We start from the raw sequence: 26,708 nt of genomic DNA, 5'->3' as shown, positions 1-26,708 counted from the left end.
TTTGTCATTCAAACTATTGGTAATCTGTATTTTCTGAACTAACCCAGATCATATGTTGATATCAAAAATACCTTTCAATGTTCAGATCTTAGGTAATTCACACTCACTAAATTGTGAACAACTGCTTCTTCCAGACTTCTAAATCTCTGTTAGTGTCCACCCATATCTTTGTAAGAAAGAAATATGATAGCTGTGGGCTTAAAGTGAATGCCTTACCTTAAAAGGTTGAATTGTGATTTTTTTTTTTACGAGCCATTAGTCTTTGTTCTTGTGGCTGGAGTTTCCAAAACAAGCCAAAAAACAAAAAAGAAATACATGAAAATGTTCCTCTAAAAGGATCTGATCCTGGATGGTTCCCAGCTTCCTTCCTATCGAGGGCTTGAGTGCCTTTAACATCTATTATCTACAGTAGGGATTAAATCAGAGCCAACATCCTTCAGGAGGTGCTCAGTCCCTCGCTGGATTTTTTTTTTTTAAGTAAACAGTTAATGCATTTTATAATTGAATTTCTTACACTAAATAAAATAGGAGTATTTAAATAATTCTGTGTCTTTTTTTCATATACATTTGGGGCCTGGCTTTGGATTCTTTGTACATTCCCAAGCTTGCTTTGATGTCAGTGAGTAATTGGATGCACAAGGATTGCAGGTTCAGGCCCTTGCTTAATTGTTTGCTTAAATTATTTCAGGTGTTTTACTTATCTATCAATGTAATTGGGATTATTTTTCTCTCCTCCCCAAAAAAATCTATGGGAGATGAAAGATTGAAAAATACATAGAACACAGTCCTGTAAGTACATAGGTACATGCTCACCTTTAAGCTCATTCTCCTAATTGACTTGAGAGACACAATTTGCGCTTAAAGTTAAGCACTTGGCTAAATGCCAGTAGGACTGTTTACACAACTAACTAAATATTCTATTGTCTCCTGTTGTTATGTGTAAATAGGTGTTATTTCCCACTTCTGAGCAGTGAACTTTTACAATGAAAAGCTATATTTTAAAAAAGGATGTTGCATTATTTTTTAAACTGGGTTTACAAGTAAACCCAGACTATTGTCACTTGGTCTATTTAAATAAATGTGATAAGAGAAAATGTAACTGTGTACTGCTATGTTATGGAACATGAACTGTTAGAGTTAACACAACTGTTAAATCTTACTAATGATTCTATCACCAGTAAAATACATTAGCACCAATAATTTTATTAAAGTAGGTCATTCATCTAGAATAAAAAGGTAGAAGAATGTGAATTAAATGCCAAGCGTGCTAACTCCCCTGTACTTGTTAACATTGAATGTGATGCCCTGTAGGCCTTCCTCAGTATCGTTAGGAATAGATTACCTGTCAGGAATATGTATGGCATATTCAAATAAGCACTGCGCATATTTTTAAAACTGATATGATATGAATCCATGTAGACCAATTTTAATAGTTCAAAATGAGTCATAATTCTTGTTAACAATACAGTTATTTTTAAAATTTGCAGCAATAGTGGTCCTTTTTTATTTTCCTTATTGAAATTAAATGATATGCCTTAGGTGAGCCATTCATCACTGTTAACAGAACTTGCCTTCTGTTGGAGTTCTTGAGTTTTTATCCATATATATATATATATATAATGCATTTCCTACCATTTCAAGAGATGCTTTTCTGCATATGAGTTTCTAAATGTATTATTATATATTTATGCCTTTTTTTAAAGGATGGAAATATTTTGTTAGGACCTAGTATTTTTTTTTCTTTTACTGTATGCTACAAATAAACTATGGCATCAATTTGAAAGATTTTCCTGACAAAAAGGAACACATATATACATATGAGTTAGCATTTCTCAAATAATAATTTTGTTTGCTTTTTTGTGAGGTGAATTTTATAAAAAAAAAATTAAGCTGCAACCCCCAAGTCAGGGATAAAACAATGACTTTAAAAACAAAGCTTGCAGAACTACAGGATAAAGTATGAAGAAAACAATTTAATTTCTTATATATTGAAGTAAATGTAAACTGACACGTACATTTGAACAAAAACATTATTTCATCTTGGATTACGGAAAATGTTTTCTGTATCCCATAAATACTCCTAATAAATTCTAGTGTATCAGTATTAAAACCAAATTATGATGCTGAGTAAAACTTGTAGTAACTAGTTTAATTTACAATGCCTATGCATGTATTTATGTATATGTCATCAAAATGGGCTGACAGCCCTTAGCATGTTTTCTGCCTTCCATTTTTGTATCATTTGTTGCAGTTAAGATAGGCCAGCTATTAAAGTGCTCACCTACATCATGCTTAGTTCTGCAAGAGATTTTAAAATGTTCTTGAGATGAAAATAAATCTACCTAAAACACTGTATATGAAAACCACATCAAAGCTGTTATTTCTGAAATATTCACAAAGAAAAAATAGCTGTTATATTAGATCATTCTGGTTTCTGTGGTTTTGTGCAGCCACCTCATTGCTGCTGCACTTACAAATTGTGGCAGGAAAACTTTAAAAAAATCTAAAATATGTCATTTGTACTGAATTTCTACTGACTCAATTGAGTGCCCCCTACCCTTTTTCTCCTTTAATTAATAACTGTTTCTGTCTTTAGGTCTGAAATGTGATCGTTGTAATTTTGGATTTAAAGTCCGCAGCAATTTTCGTGAACATGGATGTGGGCCTTGTCTGTGTAATATCTATGGCTCCCTGAATCAGTTCTGCAACCCGTTTACTGGGCAGTGCAAATGTAAAGAAAAAACGAAAGGGCTTCAGTGTGACACCTGCATGGACAACTTCTTTGGTCTGGATGATACCGGGTGTAAGGCGTGTAACTGTAATATTACAGGATCACTTTCTGGAAGCGTTTGCAATGCTATGACAGGGCAGTGTGTATGTAAAATTAATATTGGAGGCAGACAGTGCAGTGAATGCTTGGATGGATACTACAAAGTACAAGAGAACAACTCCTTGGCCTGTCTGCCATGTGATTGTGATAATGCAGGTACAGTAAATGGCTCTCTGTTGTGTGACAAATCAACAGGACAGTGTCCTTGCAAAGCTGGTGTAACTGGCCTTCAGTGCAATCAGTGTGGGCTTCACATGTACAATCTCACCATTAACAATCATCTCGGCTGCCAGATTTGTGACTGTGACCCCTTGGGGACATTAGCAGGAACTGCTTGTGACCAGATTAGTGGACAATGTGTATGCCTGCCTAATCGTCACGGAAGAAGGTGTAATCAGTGTGAATCAGGTAAGAAAAGTGCTCGTGACACTATGCAGTATTCTAAATTCAGAACTGTCTTTTCCTTTATTACACTGATAATTTCCTTTTTTTTTATAGGAAAGCTATAGAGCTTTAGAGTTTGTTTTCCCCACACGTCATAGACATAAATGAAGTTATTCTGTATTTGACTGGTGAGCAAAGGGGGAGGCCCTTGCACACACATTTAGTGTGCTGCTAGGCAAAAATTGTTAGTTGGTATTTATAGTCTTATAGTAGTGGTGTGAATCGGGCCTGAGCCTTGTAATGCTAGATATTAACAAAAATTACATTTCTTTTCCAAAGAGTTTACAGTGGGGTTGCCAAGTGACTAAAAATTATTTGTGATTTAAAAAAAAAAAATTGTGATCAATTGCATTGACCTCCCCTGGTCTAGCAAAATTCCTTGTTCAGGACCGGTCAGGTCTTGAGGATCAAGGAAGAAGTTGTAATCTTCCAGGGAGGTTCCAGCCTGTACAACACAATAAAAATGTACAGTATTCACTTCATATTTTTATTACAAATATTTGCACTGTGAAAAAAGTCAAAAGGAATATTTTCCATTTTGTACTACAGTACTTGACTGAGGTGATATCTTTATCATGAAAGTGTAACTTACAAATGTCTTTTTTGGGGGGGTTATATAACTTTGTTAAAAAAAAACCATTCGAGCCTACAAGTCCATTCAGTCTTCCTTCTTGTTTAGCCAATGGCTCAGACAAACAAATTTGGTTACAGTTTTCAGAAGATAATGCTGCTTTTTCTTGTCTACAGTGTAACTTGAAAGTGAGAATAGGCATTCACATGACTCTGTGAATAAGAGATTTATATGCCAGATACACTAAAGATTCATGTGTCCCCTCATGCCTCAACCACTATTACAAAGGACATGCACTCATTCTGATGATGGGTTCTGCTAAATAATGATTCACAGAGGGGACCAATACCTGTTCATTTTCATAATCTGAATGTGGGGGTTTGTCCTGCTCCCCCTCCTCTTCTCGCCTTTTTGGCTCCTAGTCACAATCCCCTTTTTCCCGCGTCGGTATGCATACAGCCACGAAACTGCGGGGAGGAGGGTCCGGGCCCACCCTCTCTCCCAGACCCCAGCCCAGGGCCCTAAGGACAGATTCTCAAGGACCTGTCCCACCGGAGGGGTAACGACCCTCAACCCACCGGTGCGCCGGCTCCTTGCCCTGCCCTGGGCTACTTCCACCCCGCTTGGCTTACCTCGGCTTCACCTATTCTTTCCTCCTGCTCAGGCCCCCCCCCCCCCCCGTTCTTGGCTCCTCCGTTCCGCCATTTAAACTCCCCGCGGCCGCGGCGGGGACATCTGACGACACCGCCGTCGGCTGACATCAGCCCCCGTGGCCCCGCCCCTCCTTTCCCTCCTGCTGAGAGCTCGCTTGCGGCACCCTCTGTTCTGCCGCTCAGCTGAGCCGCTGCCGCGCTACAAGGCGCACACACTCCTACCGAGCCCCGCGCCACCCCCAGGAGTGACAGGGCGATCGCGGGGTCAGTGCAGGGTGGGCCTGCTTCACCGGGGTATGCAGGTTCCGCCCCGTCACACGCCTTCCCCCTTACGTTCTCCGCTCCCACTGCCCGGCTTCCCTGTTCCTCTTTCATGTTCCTTGAAAAGAAGTCCGCGTTCCCGTGGGCTTTTCCGGCTCGATAGTGGACTTCAAATCGGTATGGCTGAAGTGACAGATACCATCGCATAATACGAGCATTGGCATCCTTCATGGTGAGTAGCCAGCGCAGGGGGGCATGGTCCGTCACCACCTTGAACGAGTTGCCTAGGAGGTAATACTGCAACAAGTTAACGGCCCATTTTACCGCCAGTGCTTCCTTTTCTATCATAGAATATTTCTGTTCTCAGGGCAGTAACTTGCGGCTTCCTCCCCTCCGTCCTCCTGTGACAGCACCACCCCGAGACCTACTTCTGAGGCGTCCGTTTGTAGGACAAAGGGTTTCATGAAGTCTGGCTGGGCCAGCACTGGGGCTCGTGCCAGCCGCTGTTTTAGTCTCCTAAAGGCCTCCTCGCATTGGGGACCCCAGCGTACCTTTCTTGGTGCTGCCTCCCACATGAGGTCCGTCAACGGGGTAGCCAGCGTTGCAAAGTCGGGCACGAACCGGCGGTAATAGCCCGCCAACCCTAAAAATTGCCGGACCTGCCGCTTTGTGTTCGGGGCCGGATAATCTCGCAGTGCCTCGATTTTACTTACTTGGGGTCAGATTCTGCCCCCACCGACCGTGTAGCCTAAGTAGGAAACCTCTTGCTGGCCAAAATGGCATTTGGAGGGGTTGGCCGTTAATCCTGCCTCTCTTAATGACATCAGAACGGCCCTTACACGTTTTAGGTGTTTGGGCCAGGTCGTACTGTAAATGATTATGTCGCCTATATAGGCGGCAGCATACATCTCGTGGGGGAGTAGCACTTTGTCCATCAGGCGTTGGAAGGTGGCCGCTGCCCCTTGGAGCCCGAAGGGCATCCTTACAAATTGGTACAGGCCAAAGGGTGTCGAAAAGGCCGTTCTTTCCCGGGACTCCATGGTCAGCGGTATTTGCCAATATCCCTTGGCCAGGTCGAGGGTGGACATGTACTTCGCCGTTCCCAGTCTCTCTAGTAGCTCATCAACATGGGGCATCGGATACGCGTCAAACTGGGATACCGCGTTGACTTTTCGAAAGTCGATACAAAATCGAATGGTGCCGTCAGCTTTCAGGACCAACACGATGGGGCTCCTCCAAGCACTGTGCGACTCCTCCACTACACCCCACCTTAGCATCTTGTTCACTTCTTCCCGGACCGTCGGCCACAACTTCTGAGGGAGGGGTCGCAGCAGGTCACGGACCGTACATCCCGGTTTCGTCCGTATATGGTGGCGAGTGACCTCCGTTTGTCCCGGGGCGTCGGTGAGAACCTGCGGAAACTCCGCTAACACACTTAGGAGTTCCCCTCGCTGTTCTACTGCTAATTCTTGGCCCACCTGAAACTCTTGCCCAGCCCCCACCCTGGCTCCCATCAAGCTCTCCCTCGCCCGCCATCCTTTCAGGAGGTTAACATGATAAATGTTGGTGGCCTTCCGCTTCCCTGGCATTCTGATTTCGTAGTTCACCTCCCCTACTCTACGAATTATCTCAAAGGGGCCCTGCCAACGGGCCAACAGCTTGGAAGTCTGTTCCGGCAGTAGGAGGAGAACCCTATCGCCGGGCTGGAACGTACGCAGCTGTGCCTTCCTATCATAATACTGCGTTTGTTGACCCTGCGCCTCAAGGAGATTCTGCGTCACGAATTCTCCCACCCGCTGTAGTCTTTCCCGCAACCTAAGGATATAGGGTACTGTCCCTATGGCCTGGGTAGCTTGTTCCTCCCAGGTTTCCTGAATTACGTCTAAAATCCTCCACGGTTGCCTGCCGTATAACAACTCAAAGGGGGAGAACCCTGTAGAGGCCTGTGGCACCTCTCTTACCGCAAACATGAGGGACAGCAGGGCTTGGTCCCATGCGTTCGGTTCCTCCTGCACAAACTTTCTGAGCATACCCTTGAGTGTTCGATTAAATCTTTCGACCAGTCCGTCCGTTTGCAGACGATATACGGAGGTCCTCAACGCCTTGACCCAAAACAGACGGCATAATTCCTTCATCAAGGTGGAGGTGAAGTTCGTCCCCTGGTCGGTAAGGATTTCCTCCGGTAGGCCCACCCTCGCGAAGATCTTGACCAGTTCCTCCGCCACCGTGGCGGCCGTGATATTACGTAGGGGTACTGCCTCCGGGTACTGGGTTGCGTAGTCAATGACTACCAAGATGTACTGGCATCGGTTCCTCGTTCGCTCCAGGAGACCTACCAAGTCCATAGCGATCCTCTGGAAAGGGACCCCCACTACAGGCAGCAGCACCAGAGGTGCCCACGGTACATGCCCTGCGCTGGTCTTCTGACACTCTGGGCAAGAATCGCAAAAGTCCTTCGTGGTGCGGTAAATTCCTGGCCAGTAAAATCGTTGGAGCAGACGGCGGATGGTTTTTTCATACCCCAAATGGCCAGCCCACGGATTACTGTGCGCTAGCTCTAATAGGCGCCGGTGGCGTTTGCCCTGTACTAATAGCTGGGTCATTATTTCCCTTTCCTCCTTCCCCTCAATGACCCGGTATAATCTGTCGCCCTGTATCTCGAACCGGGGGTAGGTTAAAGCCCCTCGGGGGTTATCACTTTCCCCCTTATCCCCGGCAGCTTGTTCCCATGCCTGCTGTAGCGGGGGTCCTCCCTCTGTTCTCTTACAAAATCGGCGGGCCAGTCTACCCCCTCCTCTGTCTCCTCTTGCTCCGCCCCCGCACCCCCTCCTTCGTGGGTGTTTTTCGGGTCGGCCGTCAGGGCTACAGTCCCTGCTGCAGCTTTTTGCCCCGGCCATTCCCGTAGGGCTCGCTCAAAACCCTTCCAATCTTGTCCTAACAGGACGGGATACACCAACCCTGGGACGAGGGCTACGTAGGCCCACCCTTCTTGCGTCCCATCCCTGAGGTGTACCCATGTCGTGGGGTACAATTCCACTTGCCCGTGCACGCGCTGGACTATTACTGGGGGCCCTCTAGGACCCCCCCTTTTCCACCAGATCCACCCGGACCAGGGTCTGGCCACATCCTGAATCCACCAGAGTGGTGACCACCCGACCCTCTATCTCTATTTCCCTCAAGATCCTCCCATGTCCTCGAGCTTCCCCCGTGTCTGGACCCACCCTTACCTGCCCATAGGAGCAATCCATATAAGGACAGTCGTGTCTGAAGTGTCCCTCTTGTCCGCACTGGTAGTACCCTTCCATTGGGGCTTGCACTGGAGTCGAGCTCTCCTTCCGAATCTCTCGAGGTGGTGGACACGGCACGGGCTCCGCCACTGTAGGTCTGCTCCGCACCGGGGCCAACCGCCTCCTGCCGGGGCTGGGGGGTCCCCCCCCAGCGGCCCTCTCCCCAAAGCGTGAGGAGGGTTGCACCCCCCCTCCTCCCTGCCCTACTGTGGGTTCCTTCCGGCTTCCACTCCCCACTTCTCCTCCCTCTGCCGCCAAAAAATCCTCCATAAGGGTAACCGCCTCATTTAACAATGCTGGATGGTGGCGGCAGACCCACTGTTGGCCCCCCCCCGGCAAGATATTGATAAATTGCTCCAAGACTACCTTCTCGACCACCTGAGGCCCGGTTTGCTGTTCCGGCTCTAACCAGCGCCAGCCGGCTTCCCTCAACCTTTGTGCCACAGCTTGGGGTCTTGCTCCGGGAGGGTTCGTTTCCTGCCTAAACCTTTGGCGATAGAACTCTGGTGTAACCCCTAACTGGTCCATTATAGCCTCTTTTACTTTAAAATAATGTAGGGCTTCATGCGGATCTAGGCTCCGATAGGCCAGCTGAGCTGGGCACGCGAGGTAGGGAGCTAGAATCGTTGCCCAATGTTGCTCTGGCCACCGGGCGGATGTGGCCACCCGTTCGAAGGTGACCAAGAACGCTTCAGGGTCGTCTAAGGGCCCCATCTTGGCCAACCTTACTGGCAACTGGGCCAGGGCCCCCCTTCCACCACCTCGTCGCCCTGCCCCCCGGGATGTCCTCGTCCCAGAACCCCCCATTGCCTCACCCACCGCTCTTGGTTCGCCTGGAACTGGTCTGCCACCTCGGTGAGGAGCTGTCGCTGTTAATCCTGGTGCTGTACTGCCAGCTGTTGCAGGAGGGCCGTCTGCTGTTGGTGCTGCTGCCGTTGGTTTTCTGTTAACCACTTAAACATGTCTGACGCCTCCATGTTTGCCTGGGGCCCTTGCCTTTACTTCAGTCTCCACCAGTTCGTAGTGCTACCTCTACCACCTCCTTTTCCCAATTTTTTTCACCCCCCCTTTTGTCTAGGAGGTTCATGGTGCCCACATTCTCCACCATGTGTGGGGGTTTGTCCTGCTCCCCCTCCTCTTCTTGCCTTTTTGTCTCCTAGTCACAATCCCCTTTTTCCCGCGTCGGTATGCCTACAGCCACGGAACTGCGGGGAGGGGGGTCCGGGCCCACCCTCTCTCCAGGACCCCAGCCCAGGGCCCTAAAGACAGATTCTCAAGGACCTGTCCCACCGGAGGGGTAACAACCCTCAACCCACTGGTGCGCCGGCTCCTTGCCCTGCCCTGGGCTACTTCCACCCTGCTTGGCTTACCTCGGCTTCACCTATTCTTTCCTCCTGCTCAGCCCCCGCCCCCTTCTCAGCTCCTCCATTCCCCCATTTAAACTCGCCGCGGCGGGGACGTCTCACATCAGCCCCCGTGGCCCCGCCCCCCCTTTCCCTCCTGCTGAGAGCTCCCTTGCGGCACCCTCTGTTCTGCCGTTCAGCTGAGCCGCCGCCGTGCTACAAGGCGCACATGCTCCTACCGAGCCCCGCGCTGCCCCCAGGAGTGACAGGGCGATCGCGGGGTCAGTGCGGGGTGGGCCCGCTTCACCGGGGTATGCGGGTCCCGCCCCATCACACTGAATCAGATGCCATCAACAAACGGTTGATTTTCAGTGGTTCAGGTTCTGTAGTTTTCAAATCAATTTGTTGTTCTTTTAAGACTCAGAAAACATGCTCCATAGCTCATCTCCCCCATGTTTTGGAAGGAACTTCAGATTCTTAAATCTTACATCAAATGTTGTTGCTAGCTTTAGAAAGCTCACATTTTTGCATTTTACTCAAATATGCAGTGAAAGTATTCTTAAAACAAACAACAGTCATCAACTAAAACTGCTATAACATGAAACATATGGCAGAATGCAAGTGAAACATGGAGCAGGACCCCACGGAGTTCAGAGACAAATTTAATTAAAGCATTATTTTCTTAAATGAATGTTATTGGCATGGAAGTAAGTCTAAAATGTTGGCTGAAGCATGAAGTGGGATATGAATGTTTAACATATCTTGCATATAAAAACCTTGCAATGCTGGCTACAAAAGTGCCATTCAAATGCCTGATCTCGCTTTCAGGTAACATTGTAAATAAGCAGGCAGCATTATCACCAATAAACAAACTTGTTTGCCTTAGTGATTGGCTGCACAAGAAATAGGACTGAGTGGACTTGGAGGCTCTAAAGCAGTGGTCTCCAACCTTTTTACACCCAAGATCATTTTTTAAGTCTCAGAACAGGCGAAGATCTATTGCCCTGATCCTTCCTTGAATCCCCGCCCTCTCTATTCTCCTGTCCATCACTTGCTACCCCCAGCCCAGCATAGTTTATTTTTTAAATTTTGCAATATATAAAATTAAAATCACGTTATGGTTATGAAATAAATGGTCTGTTTTTAATTCATGCTATTTAAATGTCAAACGAAGCATTTACGATTATACATTTTGTTCTCTGCTATTTTGTAAATCTAAAATCAAGTATTGATAATTATATATTTTTCTTCCAGTAACAAAGTCTCAGTGTGACACCTGTGACTGAACAGTATCTGCCAGTGTCTTGAAGTCTGGGTTGTAGTCTGAGATTGCTAGTTGTATACAATCCATCAGATGGGCATCTGTGATCCTGCGCTCAGCCTGGGAAGCTTGCTTCAGCATAGCTGGAGCTAGACGCAGCCTCCCTGGGCTGAGCGCAGGGCAGCTGGGCTGGAGGGAAGAGAAGTGCCTGCTCGGCCAGTTGGCCATGGCACTCAGCCAGGGTGCACCAAGCTCCACGTGGGCAGGCTCAAAGGAGAAGCCGCCGATCAGCTGGAGTGCGCGGCAGCCTCTTTCAGCTGAAAGCCATAGTCAGCTTGCTGGGATGTTTCAGCCCTCCTGACCTCCCAGCTCCCACCATTCCTCTCAGCTACTCACCTGTGTTGTTGCTCGGTGAGTAGCTGCTCCTCAGATGAGGAAATCTAATGTAAGTGTACTGCGTAGGTGCGCAGTTCAAAGAGAGGGCTCAAGAGCTACTCTTAGAGCCCCTGAGATCTACCGGTAGATCACGGTCTACTGGTTGGTGACCATGGCTCTAAAGTCTTACATTGTTTTATTTTTAAATGCAGTTATGTAATAAAATTGTACATGTATAAGCTGAACATTCACGATAAAGAGATAGCAGTATTTGTCTGAGGTAAATTGAAAAATAGTCACTTTTCCCCCAAAATGGGGGAAGGGGTGGAGGCTCTGGACTTGGGTTGAGGGATTTGAAGTGTAAGAGGGGTTCTAGGATGAGTGTGAATATTTGTAATTAAAATAATATAGAGTGAGCACTATATTCTGCATTCCAAGTAATTAAAATCAATATACTGTATTTTAAAATGTTTATATATATATCCAAAATAGTTAATACATTTCAATTGGTACTCTATTTAACAGTGTGATTTAAGACCGTAATTAATAGTGTTTTTTTAATCCTAGTTAATTTTTGAGTTAATCATGTGAGTTACCTACGATTAATCGACAGCTCTAGTTTACAGTGTAGTAGCATAAGTATTATATGGAAGTTGAAAGGAAACTGATGAAAACAAATGCATGCAATTTCATTTACATTTATGTCTCAATTGTTAATATTAAAATAACATAGATCATCATCATTAATTGCAGCAATTTGGGTTCTTGCAGAGAGAAGTGGAAGATAAGTTTCTGCAAAGATTAGTTTAGGAAGGGAGCTCCTTGCATGAGTGATTAGCATGGAGGAAGTTGTGGAGATATTTTTAGGAACAGCATAGGAAGTCTGGCAAAACAAATTGTCCTATAAGTGCATGTGATTGCCCCATCGTGTTGGGGATATACAGCTTCTCACAAGGGCTAAGCAAGCAGCTGACAATGCTATTGGTATTGCACAGTGGAACAATTCAGAGATTTCATTCTACATTACTGTAAATGGAATTTATAACTGAGTTAATGATATTGGGTGGCACTATAATTATCTTTATTAATTTTTAGAAAACAGGTGAATATAAAGAAAATATAATATTATAATAGTGTAGTATTAACCTAACCTATGTTAAAGAGAGAGATTTAGTTGAAGTTAAATTTATAGGCAGTTTGTTAAAGTAGCAGTGCACATTAGAAGGTACATTAGAGCCCCATTGATTTTAATATGCCATTCAGTAACTGAACATAGGTTAAAAATGCAGCTTAACCTCCATTTGTATTTTTTTAATTAATTTAAATTATTTTCTGTACATATACTAATAAATACAGCAATATTGTGTTTTTCTTCCTTCCGTGGTGCTATCTGACCTGCTGACACTCTGCAGCAGGCACTTAATCAGAAAGTGGGCTGGGGCTAGGCAGAGGAGTAATGTCAAGGTTTCCTGAGACAGTAAGCCACCCTTGTCCTTGAGAAGTAAAGTGAAGGGGTTTTGTAGATCTATAATAGTTTTAAAATGTCTAATTGATAGTATGCACAGAATAATGTGGAATAATCTACATGACACATGAGGAAACATTTTCACATACTTGTTCGTTTTTAAAAAATCTTGTATTCAGGTAATTTATCTTGCTTTACCAAGAGAGGTCCACCAAAAGTCTAAGTGATTAGAATTAGTTTACTGCTTTGTAGATGAGTTTGATTCCTTAACATTGCAGGGGCCCAGTCTCGTACTCATTGTATTAAATAGTAATTTTGTACTGACTTCAGTGGGGACTAGTTTGGACCCTAATAATACTACCTAGCCTAGGTCTTACATATTTCCTTTCATTAGTAGATATCAAAACACTTTACAAAGTGAGCCAATATCATTATCACCGTTTTACAGAGAGGAAAACTGAATAACAGAACCATGAAATAATTTACCCCAGGTCACCCTGCAGGCCAGTGGTAGACCTGGGAATAGTACCCAGGTGAACATGAGGCACAGACTAGTGCACTCCTGGACCATATGATAGATGCTGATATCAGGGTACATTCAAAGGAGTGCAGAGAAATTGTGATGTGCAATAATATCCTGAAAAAGATTATTAAGGTGTCAGTACTAGATTACAACTGTTGTAGTAATGAGGCGGGTTTTAAAGTAGGGAGAAAGACTCACAGGATTGTCAACTGATCCAAACACCCTTCCCTACCCCTTCACTAAGGCCATGCCTCTTCTCTGCTCCTTCTCCAACGGCCTTACCACACTCACTCCATCCCTCTCCCCTTATTCGTTCATTCTCCCCACCCTCACCTTTACCAGGATGGGGGAAGCAGTGGAGGTTCTCTTGCTGAGCTGAGGAGTTTGACGAGTGGGAGAGGGTTCTCGGATGAGCCTGGGGCAGGGGTTGAGGTACAGGAGGGGATGTGGGATGCAGGTTTTGGGAAGTAGATTGGGTATAGGAAGGGGCTCAGGATTGAGGCAGGGGTTGCAGTGAAGGAGGGAGTTTGGGTGCAGGAGGGGGCTCAGGGCTAGGGAAGGGGCTTGGGTATGGGCTCTAACCCGATGGTGCTTTCATTGGGTGTTTCCTGGTCAGCAGCATTGCAGAGACAAGGCAGGCTCCCTGCTGCTGCTGGTCACTGATGCAGGAGGGCTAGGACAAGCTCCCAGCATGTCCTGGTCCTGTGCCACTCCCAGAAGTGTCCAGCATGTCCCTATGGCCTCTAGGGAAGGGCGTGAGCTAGGAGGCTCTGTGTACTGTCCCTGCCCACAGACACAACCCCCTCAAGTTCCAGTGGCCAAGTTTCCTGGCTAATGGAAGCTGTGGATTCAGGATGCGAGTGGCACTCAGGATGGGGGTGGCATGCAGAGACCCCCTACTGTCCCGTCCAAGAGACACAGGAATATGCCAGACAGTTCTTGGATCAGTGTGGAACCAGGGAAGGAAGGGAGCTTGCCTTAACCCCACTCTGCTGCTGAACTTTTAGCAGTTCAAAATCTTCCAGATTGCTGCATTAACCTCTGGGATACTAAGCCCCATTCTGTGAAACTCCCACTAAAATCAGGAGGGTTGGCAACTCCAAGGCGGAGGAGAGTAAGAAGGCAGTAAAGATTAAATAACAGTGGATGAAACATTTTTGATGGGTGAATTTAATCTTGCAGTTTATATATCAGCTATTAAAAAAAAGGAGAGAAACCCAAATCTGCTAAAATGACAACAGCCCTGTAGTTAAGAATTATAACTTGAGTCATAGTAACATAATAAAAATACCCAGCTCTAAATAGTATGCATTATTAAAAATACTATTTGTTTACATACTGATCTGATGATAGTAATGGTATTAAATTATGGAACCATAGAGCATTTTAACCTGTTTCAAATAATCTAACCATGTCCTTTGGCTTTGCCTTAGGCCAAAAATAACAAAATGTACTGCAAGCACATCGGTAGCCATCACAGCATAATTAAAAGCACAAAATTAATTAGATAAAATGGTAACCATAAAATATATTAAGGATAGCTTAGGTTGATGGGATAGTGCACCTGTTTTAACTCAGTTGTATGATTAAGTGTGATATATAGCATAAACATAAGCTATTTAAGTATTCTAATTTCCCAGCATATTTACTTAAAGTATACTCAAGTCAGAGGCCTACAATTAGCCACAATAAAATAGATATTTGTAGTTTAACTTTCAAAATATCTCTCACTTTCATGTGATTCAAAATGTCAACACATTGTCATGCCTTTGTACCTTGCAGAGAAAGGATATCAATTATCTGTTTCATGGAGGAAGGGGCAAACATGGTCTCTTGGTTTGGTGTTGATTTATAAAGAATAATTTTCTTCCACGTATTTTTTTGTTGAAAGAAAAAATATTGAAATTGAATACAACATGTGTGAGGCACTGCTTGCTCAGTTTTGATTAGTGGTGTGTAGAAAGCTGGAACAACCCTTTCGAAACATCTTTTTACTTCATACATGAATTTAATGCCTAGTATGGAGAGGCATTGGTTTTACAGCCCTGCCTCTAGCCAGAAATAGGTACAGCGGGGTAAGCCCTGGACCTGTCTTCAGCCTTTGTGTACATACCCAATCAGTATAGTTCCCTGCCACCCTGACCTGGATGGACAACCTCGGCGCAACCATTCAGGCCTTAGAACATGGGTGGGCAATAATTTTTGATGAGGAGGTACTCCAAGATTTTGATAAGTGGTCAAGGGCCACAGTTTTCTATGGAGAGGCTGCGGGGTTTTGGACAATGATTGGGGGCAAAAGGGAGTCTGGGGTAGAGGACTGGGGTGCAGGAGAGGGTGTGGGGTCTGCAAGGTAGTTTAGGTGAATGAGGGGGTTGTGACCTGGGGCAGGGCAGGGGATTTAGGTCAGGGCTGGGGAGGGCGGATGGGTGCAGGAGAAGAATTTGGCCTGGGGGAGGGATTTAGGAGGGAGTGGAAGATGGGTGGGGGGGAGGAAGGGGAGTTGTGATGTGGGGTAGGGGAGAAGGAGGAGGGTGCAGAGAATTTGGGTTGTGACATGAGACAAGGGATTGGAGTGTAGAGTCCAGGAGGGGATATGGGTGCAGGAGAGGATTCTGGCCTGGGGTAGAGTTTAGGAAGTGGGTCCAGGGTCTGGGAGGGTGCTGGGGGGGAGGGAGGAAGTGGGGTGCCAGAGGCAGGCTCTGGCTGGGATGCACTTACCTAAGCATCCCTCTCAGGAAGGCTTCCCCCGAGCAGCCCCAGACTACTGGCTGGCTGCGCATATGGCTCTCCTTGCTGTGAGGAGGGGGCAGGGATCAAGAGGCTTCATGCGCTGTCCTAACCCCAGGAAATCTCTCAGCTCCTATTGGCTAGAAACCTACCAATGGGAGCTGAGAAATTGTGATGCACTGCCCCCCAGCAAAATCTCCTAGCTCCCACTGTCCGGTTTCCTGCCAGTAGGAACTGAGGGTATGTCTACACTGCCATCCTAGTTCGAACTAAGGTGGCTAATGTAAGCATTCGAAGTTGCAAATGAAGCCCGGGATTTAAATAGTGCGGACTCCGTGCCTGCGGCTACATGCGGCATGGAGTAGGTAGTTCAAATTAGGCTCTCTAATTCGAACTACCGTAACTCCTTGTAGAACGAGGTGTACCGGTAGTTCAAATTAGAGAGCCTAATTTGAACTACCTATTCCATACCGCGTGTAGCTGCGGGCACGGAGTCCGCACTAACGGGGATTTAAAAGTGGTGGTGCCCGGCAAGATGCAAATGAAGCCCGGGATATTTAAATCCCGGGCTTCATTTGCAACTTCGAATGCCTACGTTAGCCTCCCTAGTTCGAACTAGGGTGGCAGTGTAGACATACCCTGAGAGATTTTGCTGGCGGGGGGGAGGCTGGGTCAGCATGCTGAAACCTGTCTCTCCCTCCCTTCTCCCTGCAGTGCTGAGCATCATAGGAAGCAGTCAGGCACTTTGATCTGCACTGCTTCCTGCCGCAGGGGCAGGCGCTGACCGGATCAAAAGGCTTGGTGGGCTGGATCCGGCCCGCAGGCCAGATTAGCCTGCTCCTGCCTTAGTATGGGGTGGAGGTCTAGCAACAGGAAGGAATTTAGGAAACTCTCACCAACCAGAGAGCACAGCTGTCAGTGAGGCTGCTCAGGGCAGTTCTACACGACCACTTTTATTGATACAAGTTATGTTGCTTGGGAGTATGAAAAAACACACCCCACTCTTTAGAAACACAAGTTACAGCAACCTAAATGCTGTCCTCACTGACGTTATGTCTGCAGGAGACACTCTCCCATCAACTTACCTATCACCTCTCGCAGAGCTGGAATAATTATGTCCATGGGAAAGCTTTCTTCTGTCATTCATTATAATACTTTAGGCTTACCATTTATCTGTTGCTGTCCTTTGTTGCTTGTCAATTTTATTCTAATTATCGAGTGGATAGGAATCTGTCTTTCTTTAGAGTGCACTAGGGTCTGCCAGAAATGAATCTTTAGTGCTCTTGGAGCAGGTTATAAATTAGCTACCCAAGAGGTACTCTGACCTTTTTCGTGAGGTCTAGGGTTAAACTTGTTTCCTCTCTTCCATCTATACTCCTGCATTGAGTTGTTCATTTTGTTTGAGAGTGACATTGCTGGGAAATGGCCTCCTCTATTTATGTACAGAACAAGGGCTATACTGTACACGCAACTGCAGTAGGAGATAATACATGCTGCTTCACTAATAACTTCAAGATATTCAGTCTCTGTGATGGCTCAGTTCTGGGTCTCTCTGGAATAAAGTGCCGACAGTATGCTTGTTTTATGATGTGAATGTGTGTTAACTGGAGACTGATATCACTTGACTGTCCACTGGAGATTTATCTCACTGAGGACCAGAAACTAAACTTGAACAAAGACTTGAGCAGTAAAATTCTAATGTTTTCAGTTTGTTTAGTTCTTTTGCTGTTTGGATATGAGCTCACAGCACAACACTGCAGCAAAGAAAGACAATACCACCCTGGGGTGTATATATAAAGATATCACTTGTAAGGCAAAGGAAATAATGGCTTGGTTAGATAGCACATCACCATGCATTTTTGTGCTCTTCATTATAGAACAGAACATCAGAAAGTTAGAATGTCTCTAGACTACAGGGTTTTTTTGAAAAATGGTGGCCTTTTTAAAAAAACTTGCCCTGCGTCTAGACTGCCGCCATGTTCTTTCGAAATTAAATCGAAAGATTGTGGCAGTTTTTTCGACCACAGTAAACCTCATTTTATGAGGAAGAATGCCTTTTTTTGAAAGTGCTCTTGCAGTGAGCACTTTATTTCAAAGTAGTTGCAGTGTAGATGCTCTCTTTCGAAAGAGGCTTGTAGTCTAGATGTAGCCTTAGAGGAAGAGTTCATAGACAACTAAAAGAGATTCAGCAACTGAAGAGCATGACTAAAGAAGAGACTCAGGGTATGTCTACACTACAGCACTAATTCAAACTAGCTTATTTCAAATTAGTTAATTCGAAATAAGCTAATTCGAAATAACACATCTAGACCCAAAAACTAATTCGAATTAGTGTTTTGCTAATTCAAAATAGCACGTCCACACTGATTGGACGCTGGGTCTCATTTTAAGGGCAGCTGAAACCGGTTCTGGCAGGGCATCAGGTCAGTAGTTGCTTTGTGTGGCTGCTGTCTGAGGCTATCTGAGGTTCGTGCTTAAAGGGACCCCCCTGGACAGCCAGTTCTCAGCTTTTTCACTTGCCTGCCTACCTCGCCGAGGGACAGCAAAGCATTTTCCTCGCCGCCTGCCTGTGTTGGTGTTCCCATTGGGGATGCTGCTGCAGTTGGCACCATGGAGCCAGAGCTCACCCTGGGCATGCTGTTCCAGTTTTTGGAATTGCTGCTGAAAGCCTGCCAGCAATGGCTGGAGGATACCTGGCACCATCTGGTGCATATCAGCCCCCTGCCTCTCCTCCTGGCCTCCCTGGGAGCTGTGGAGGAGCTGCAGCAGTGCCCGGATGCCAGCGTGCCCCACCGCATCTGGCATCTGGACACCAGCAACGACTGGTGGGACTGCATCGTCCTGGAGTGCTATCAGCAGTGGACCCAGAACTTCAGGATGAAGGACACTTTCCTGGAGCTCTGTGAGTGGCTCGCCCCTGCTCTGCGGCGACGAAACACTCGCATGAGGCCCGCCATCCCCCTCCAGAAGTGTGTGGCCATCGCCCTGTGAAAAGTCTCCACGCCAGACAGCTACTGATCCGTCAGGAACCAGTTCGGCGTGGGGAAATCCACCGTCGGAGCAGTGCTCATGCAGGTATGGCACTCACCGGCCACTGCGCCGGAGGGGAAGTGGGGCTGCTAGGAGGGGATGGGCCGCTCCAGGGAAAACGGGGGGGAGGAGGCGAAAGTGTCCCGCACGGGAGTGTTCGGTCTGTCCCAGCCATGCTACACGCCACCCGCGGCGGCCAGGATCATAGCGGGGGTCACTTCTGGGAGTGGGGCACGGGGCAGTGCCAGGGAATTAACACTCCCAGCCACCCTGGCGCTCCAGTGATTCGCAGTTTGTTGTGTCTCTCTGCAGGTGGTCAAGGCCATCAACAGGGTGCTGCTCTGCAGGGTGGTCCACCTCGCTGACCCGGACGTGGTCATCTAGGGGTTCGGTGCCCTCAGCTTCCCCAACTGCAGGGGGGCGATCAACAGCACATTCCCATCCATGCCCCAGAACACCAGGCCTCCCTCTAAATAAACAGGAAGGGTTACTTCTCCGTGATCCTGCAGGCCATTTCTGACCACCGGGGCCAGTTCACGGACATTAATGTGGGCTGGTCTGGCAAGGCACACGACTCACAGGTGTTCCGCAACTCCTCCGTGTGCTGGAGGCTGCACGCCGGGACCTTCTTCCCCGACCACCACATCAGGGTCGGGAACGTGGACATGCCCGTCTGCCTCTTGGGGGGTGCGGCCTACCCCCTACAGCCCTGGCTGATGAAGCCGTACACGGGGCACCTCAACCCCTCCTGGCAGGCCTTCAGTACCAGGCTCACCAGGGCCCACATTGTGGTCGAAGGGGCCTTTGGATGCCTGAAAGCCTGATTTAGATGCCTCCTCACCCACCTCAACCTTGCCGAGCACAATATCCCTCCCGTGGTAGCAGCATGTTGTGTGCTGCACAATGTATGTGAAAGGAAGGGGGAGGCTTTCCTGCCAGCCTGGATAGCTGAGGCTGAGCACATGGCTGGCCAGTACGCACAGCCCTGCATCGCCGCCATCAAGAAGGCCCAGCGGGGGGTCCGTTCAGATCTGGGAAGCCCTGCGGGAGAGCTTCCAGGTGGAGGAGGACTGAACTGTCCCTGCAAGCCCCACTGGGGCCTTCTTCCACCCTCACCTCCTTCCCCTTTCCCCTCTCTAACCCCCCTTCCTAATGTAAAATAAAAACACCTGTTTTTCCAAAAAACCCTCTCTTTATTGTTCATAACTGGGGTGGGGGAAGGAGAAATGAGGGTGGGAGAGGGGAGGGGGAAACCTGGGAGGAGGGAGCAGGAAGGGAAGGGAAAGCTCAGGCTTGGGGGTCCTGCTGGCTCTCCCGTCCAGTACTGCGAGCGCAGGGGCATTGGGGGGGGAGTGGGTGTGGAGGGTGGGGCAGGAGGGACGAGGGGTGTGAAGGAAGCGGGAGGGGAAACACGGGTGGGAGGGGGAGTGAGAGCTGGGGTGGCCGCAGGGGCCGGAGCAGGAGGAGGCAGGAACCTGTCCACCAGGGTCTGGAGGTGGCCTCTGAGGATACGGCCCTGCTCCTCCAGCACCTATAAGCTCTGCTGCTGCAGCCGCTGCTGGGTCTTCCCGGACCCAGTGGTCCTGGGTGCAGAGCTGGTGCTCCAGTAGCCGCAGGTGCTGCCACTGGTAGTCCTTCAGGTTGCAGGTGTGCCTGCTGGCCTGGGTGCGGGTGGCTGTTGCTCTGCAGTCCCAGATGCTGCGGCTGTGGTGAAACAAGAGCAGTGGTCAGTTCTCCCTGGGGACACAGTGTGTGAAACTCAGCCCCCCTCTGCAAGGCGAGGTCGGCATGTGGGGAACAGGCCAGGGCCCCTGCATATCACCCAGCTGCTGCTCCATGGTGGGTTAGGCCCAGGCGCATGGTCCCTGTGCTCCCTCTCCACCCCTCCCATACACATAAGAGGAGCATGATGGCACTCACGTGTGGAGCCCTCCCCAGCCTCGGACGACACAGCCGATGTGCTCTGTGGAATGCCTCGGGGGTCCTGGGCAGGCTCCCTGCAGGCTCCTGGCTCTCAGCATCCTCCTCCTCCTCCTCTGTGTCAGGGACGGGGCCCTCTGCCCCGGGGTCTATCACCACCCGGGGGGCATGGACTGCGTGAGACCCCAGAATGCGGTCCAGGGCCTCATAATGAGGGCATGCATCCAGGTCAGCCCCTGGCTGGGAGGCCCTGGAGTAGGCCTGCTGCAGGTCCTTGATTTTGCAGCGGACCTGCTCCTGGGTCTGCATGTGGTCTGGTTGACAGCCATGCGGCTGTAGATGGCCATGTTCCTGTGGCTAGTGTGGAGATCGTGGACATTGGAGGCCTCCCCCCAAACCTCTATGAGGTCCACGATCTCTGCACTAGACTAGGCGGGTGCCCACCTCTTACGGCCTTGGGCAGGCTGCTGGGAGCTGCCAGCCTGGTCCCGGGAAAAGGCGGAGGACTGGGTGGCAGCGGGTGGCTGGCTCATGCTGTACCAGGTGCAGGGTCTGCTGGCTGGGTGCTGGCAGGCTTGCAACTGGCACAAGCACTGTAGCCAGACCGTGCCCCTTTAAGGGCTCTGGGGCCGGGAGGGGGGGGGCAGAAGAGTTTTCCTGGTTTGGCCCAGAATGGCCACCAAGGCAACCTGGGAAGGGCTAGCCTCCCACTAGTTCGAATTAAGTGGCTACACACCCCTTAATTTGAACTACTTAATTCGAACTAGGCGTTACTCCTCGTAGAATGAGGTTTACCTAGTTCGAATTAAGTGCTCCGCTATTTTGAATTAAATTCCAAATAGTGGTTTGCATGTGTAGCCCCTATTAAAGTTAATTCGAACTAACGGCTGTTAGTTCGAATTAACTTTGAAGTGTAGACATACCCTGAGTGATTTTTATATAAATCTTGGAGGAAAAATGACTAAGAGGTTTATGAAGCTATGTCTGCTCTGCACAGTTATTTCAGAATAAGCTATTCCAGAATAGTTATTCCAAAATAGCTTATTTTCAAATAGCACATCTACACTGCAGGGAAGCCTCAAAATGAGTCCAAGGTAGGCATCCCTAATGTAGATGTGCTATCTCGATTTAGAGCCCCAGAAGGAATAACTTAGAATGGACCTGGTGAGGGGCTATTTCAAAATAGCAGAAGTGGAGTGTCTACAGATGCCTTATTTCAAAATAACTATTTCAGAATAGGGGTTATTCCTCATAGAGTGAGGTTTACAGAAGTCAGAACAAGCTGTCCATTATTTCAAAATTATTTTAAAATAACAATTACTGTGTAGAGGCACCAATGCTATGGAGAGGTTTTACAGCACTGTGGAGGAATTCCACATAATGAGTGAGGAAGTGAAGGTGAACTAGATCCTTCTCTTTATCCTTTTCCAAAATATAGGCGGTCCCTGACTTGCGACATGGTCGGTTCCTGGGGAGGCGTTGCAAGTCGGGTGCATCATAACTCGAACTCTCATATACAATAGGCATCATGTGCCATCGTAAATGCAGGGCAAGGACGCAAGTTGGGGAGTTTCGGCCCTTTCTACTCTGCCAAAAATGATTGTAAGTGGTGGGGGTCGCAACTCGAGTGGTTGCATCTTGGGGGTTTCCTGTATAAGAACATGTTGATGGGGGACAAAACTGAAAAAAGCCATTTTAAAACAGAGAAAAGAAAACTTTTTACACAAGAGCTAATCTACCTGTTGAACTCATTATCCAGCTACACTGAAAGGAGGGCAGAAGATGTTTGACATGAGTTTAATCAGGCCACAGCTTTATTATTAGTTGTCTGGAACTAACCAGCAGATAAGGATACATTATTTATACGCGTATTTATTCTGTATTACCTGGGGAATTTCCATCAGCTCCCCCTTTTTTTCTCTCCAGGTCCCTCCAGCAGATCCATTGCTGGGACCTTACCATCCACCCCCATCTTAAGAAGTTTAAGGCAGGTTAAAAGAATATGAAGTTGGCTCCCTGCCATAACAATCATAGGAGTCCCCAGCTGTTCCCATTTGTTTCTTTAACAAACACCCCTTTTCCAGCCATGTATCTGGTCATTATATACTTTTTTGTGGAGTACTTGCACTGCGCTTCTACCCTACACTTGCATGAGTTGCAAAATATAGATGATCCCCTTCATGCCATGCATAACAGAGCTCTTCCTAAACCCACTGTCCACAAAGGCAGAAAATCCAACTGTATCCAGGCCAATATGATGGTAAGGAGAAAAATTCTTACCGAGCCTCCCCCCCTAAAAATGGGCCCACTAGCATGCCCACAGCAGGTCTTGCCAAAATGTGGTATTTTATGACCTAAATGGCAGAGAGTGTGGGTGCTGTTTCGGCCTGCTCAGTGAAACATGAAAGCTTCCTGTGTGGAGCTGCCCCTTGGAAACCCTGCATTCTCAGAGGATGTGTCAGTGATCGTGCTTGACCCTTTTTGCACCTCACTTACAGGTGCGGTCATTGTCACAAAGCACACTGCTTAGTAGAAGTGTAGAAGAATTATTTAGTTCTTTATATGGATAAATATACACTTGGAGGAGAGGAAGATGATGAGGAAAAGTCAACATGGATTGATCAAGGGCATCGCATGACTGACCAAACTGATTACCTTCTAAGATAAGATAACAGGCTCTGTGGATATGGAGAAGGCAGTGGATGTGCTATTCTTTGACTTTAGCAAAGCTTTTGATATGGTCTTCTATAGTATTCTTGCTAGCAGGTTAAAGAAGTATGGCCTGGATAAATGGACTATTAGGTAGGTATAAAGCTGGTTAGATCATCTGACTCAATGAGTAGTGATTAACAGTTCAATGTCTAGAAATGAGGTCACCAGTTTTGGGTGCCCCACTACACTTTCCCCCACTACAGAAAGGATGTGGACAAATTGGAGAGTCCAGCAGAGGGCAACAAAAATGATTAGGTAGCTGGAGTACATGAGTAAAGTAAGCTTATTTAATTTGCAGAAGAGAAGAATGAGGGAGGGATTTGATAGCCAGATTCAGCTACCTGAAGTGGGTATCCAAAGAGGATGGAACCAAGCTATTCTCAGTGACAGAACAAGGAGCCATGGTCTCAAGTTTCAGTGGAGACAGGTTAGGAAAATCTATTTCACTAGAAAGGTGGTGAAGCACTGGGATGGGTTCTTTAGGGAAGTGTTCGAATCTCTATCCTTAAAGTCTTTTAAGGCAAGACTTCACAAAGCACTGGTTGGAATGCATTGAACAGAGGGTTGGACTAGATGAGCTCCTGAAGTCTCTCCATACTTCTATGATTCTATGATAGGAACTTTGACCGCATAATGTTAGCTCTCATGGCATAAAACAGGCATCTCAAACTGGTGGCCCCTGGGCTACCTAAGGACCAACCATTTTTTCAATCCAACCTGGGAGTCCCTGAGGCTGTGTGCCTGTACTCATCTCCCAAGACCCACCCCATCTTCTCCCCCATTGCACCCCTTCCCTCAAGAGATGCGACCTCGGGGATTACCGGGGAGTCTTGGCATGGGGTGGCAGCAGGGTCTGAACTCTCACACTAACCACAGTGGAGAGAGCCACAAGGAAGCAGAGCAAGTGCACATGCCAGTGTGGGGGGCCCGACTCCTAACGCTGTCCCGTGCCAGGCCTCCTGGTAATCCCCAAGGCCACATCTCTTGAGGGAAGGGGTGCAATGGAGGGAATATGGCAAGGTGGTGACAAGAAGGGACAGGGTGGTGGTCAGAAGGGTCCAGGCTTGAAGGATGGGCCCCACCTGGGCCGAAAAGCTCCCAGAACAAACTGTGAAAATACTTGTGCTGTAGATGGCCCATGGCTGTCAGTTTGAGAACCAACCGCTTAGCTAGAGACTTTAAGGAATTTCTCCAATGAGGACATATCAGTTTCAAGCATTTCCTTTGACTGGTGCCGTATTGGTTTTATCAGAGACAGGATCCTGGCTAGATGGACCACAGCTCTGCTCTTGCACGATATATTGTGTGTCTCCACAGTCTGTGTTGCATTCATTTGTCCCTCCTGTGCAATGTGATCTTTGTTTCCCTCATTGCCTGATACTTATGGCACTGTTGTCCTTTTTTTTCTCTGGTGTCTCCTGCTTTGCCTAAGAAGAAAATGTGTGAGGCTGAGAATAAAAATCAGAGTGGCAATAGATAACATCTTTAGACAATGCCATTGAATGGGCTTAGACATTCTGTTCCACATGATGACTGCATACATTTGTAGGTATTTGAATGTGTATATGTACTAAATTTGTAGGTATTGGTGGTGCTAAATTTGAATGCACAAAATAGTGTTCTGTTTGTATTGCTTCTTCTGCAAGTTTGTTAAAATGTGTATTCACCAATTTGTCTCTTGCTAGGTTTTTACATATCTCCATACAATGCATCTGACTGCTTGCCATGTTTATGCCACAGAACTGGTTCAGTAAATCAGGTTTGTAATGGTTTAACTGGCCAATGTGTTTGCCAAGATGCTTCAATAACTGGTCAGAGATGTGACCGCTGCAGAGAACTTCATTTTGGATTTGATTCTGATTCAGGGAGGTGAGTATTGTATTATTATTTTTTTTTTATAAATACAGTTTATTTCCAATTTCTTTTTTTTATTTCCTCACCCCAACTAACTCTAAAATCTGTAGTAACAACAATATCATCTACTTTAAACAATCTTTCACCCTCATTTTGTGGTGCATCAAATTTACACATGGTATCATACACCAACGACACATTTTCCCAGTTTTGCCATTGACTGCAGTGGAAGCATAATTAAAACCATATATTCCACGTCTCATGTTATAATTGTATGAGGATTGTCTCATTACCATAATTCTATATGTGAAATAGTCAGCTATTAAGATATTTGGTGTGGTACTTGGAAAAAATGTGTGTAATCACAAATTAATCAATAATTAACCCTGGTGGAAAAATGTTAGTGAAAATTAAATTTCTCTGGAGAAGAGTAGCAAAAATTAGATGCCCCCCATATTTTGTATTGACACTAAAAGAAATGTAAAATGTGCAGAGAATGGATTGATTTAATTACAGACTTTTCCATTTCCAAAATCTTGTAGTCCTAGAGGAGTAGAATTCTCTCTATCAGCACTCTAATTTTGCGGTGCACGTGTCCTAGCTATCTGAGAGCCTTTGTGCACACTAAAATAGTGTGACTATACTTCCTTGAATTTCTGAGATACATCAGTAGGTGATGCATTGTTATTCTGTCTATTGCTCTATCTTTTTCTTGCAGCTTCTTCTCTTGCTTGTCTAATCCCCACAATCTCAATTTCCTTTCTTATGTTGTCCAATAAGATTTCACAGGCACTCATATTATCACATTTTCCTGCAGACCATATGATTGTAAAGTATTTTGCTACATTTAATATTTATGCTTTTTAAAAAATAGACATAAATGAAAGTGATACTACACCCCTATGCTAGCCTTGAGTAAAAAAGGAATAAATATACCCTGACTCTAGAAAGTAAGTATATGTCTTCCTGAATGCACTTGACATTATTCTAGTATAGATTTTTTCACTTTAACTTTTATATTATTGTCATCATTAGGCAGGGGATTTTTTAATGTTGTGGATCATAGAGGTATCTGTTTTCGATGGTCTTGGAATCTGTAAGAATGGAATTTTATTTTGTTTCCTGTCACTCTTAATGGTAAGGGATGAAAGTAATATAGTATTTAAGTTACAGAATTCTCCCATTTCAAGCTTAGATCCAGGAAACGGAAGAAGTCTGTGGCTGCTACTGGGCACCTATCTACACTTGAGACTAGTAGGCCCAGTGGATCCAAAAGCCTCTGTGGGCCTCAGGAAAGTTGAGGGGGGTGTCAACTCACAGGGCCAGGGCCCAACAGGGTTGTGGATTTCCTTCAAGGCAGTCCATTATGAATAGTTGCTTTTATGTCTCACTACGTCACTACTATTACAGGCTTAATATTGCCAGATGGTTATACAGCTACTGCAAAGTAAT

At 46.8% G+C, this 26,708-nt stretch overlaps 1 protein-coding gene across 1 annotated transcript in view; it reads left to right on the top strand.

Moving 5' to 3' along the window:
* The window catches only part of LOC142828021 (usherin-like), a 178,040-nt gene that overhangs the window by 103,565 nt on the left and 47,767 nt on the right, over positions 1-26,708 (top strand). Inside the window, exons 12-13 of the mRNA XM_075925196.1 lie at positions 2,597-3,238; positions 25,088-25,271. Coding sequence (XP_075781311.1) covers positions 2,597-3,238; positions 25,088-25,271 — 826 coding nt within the window. The remainder of the gene's footprint in view (positions 1-2,596; positions 3,239-25,087; positions 25,272-26,708) is intronic.

Source organism: Pelodiscus sinensis, chromosome 3 (assembly GCF_049634645.1).
Source record: "Pelodiscus sinensis isolate JC-2024 chromosome 3, ASM4963464v1, whole genome shotgun sequence".
NCBI lineage: Eukaryota > Metazoa > Chordata > Testudines > Trionychidae > Pelodiscus > Pelodiscus sinensis.
The sequence above is the reverse complement of the archived record's forward strand: the minus strand, read 5'-3'. Positions and strand labels throughout refer to the sequence as shown.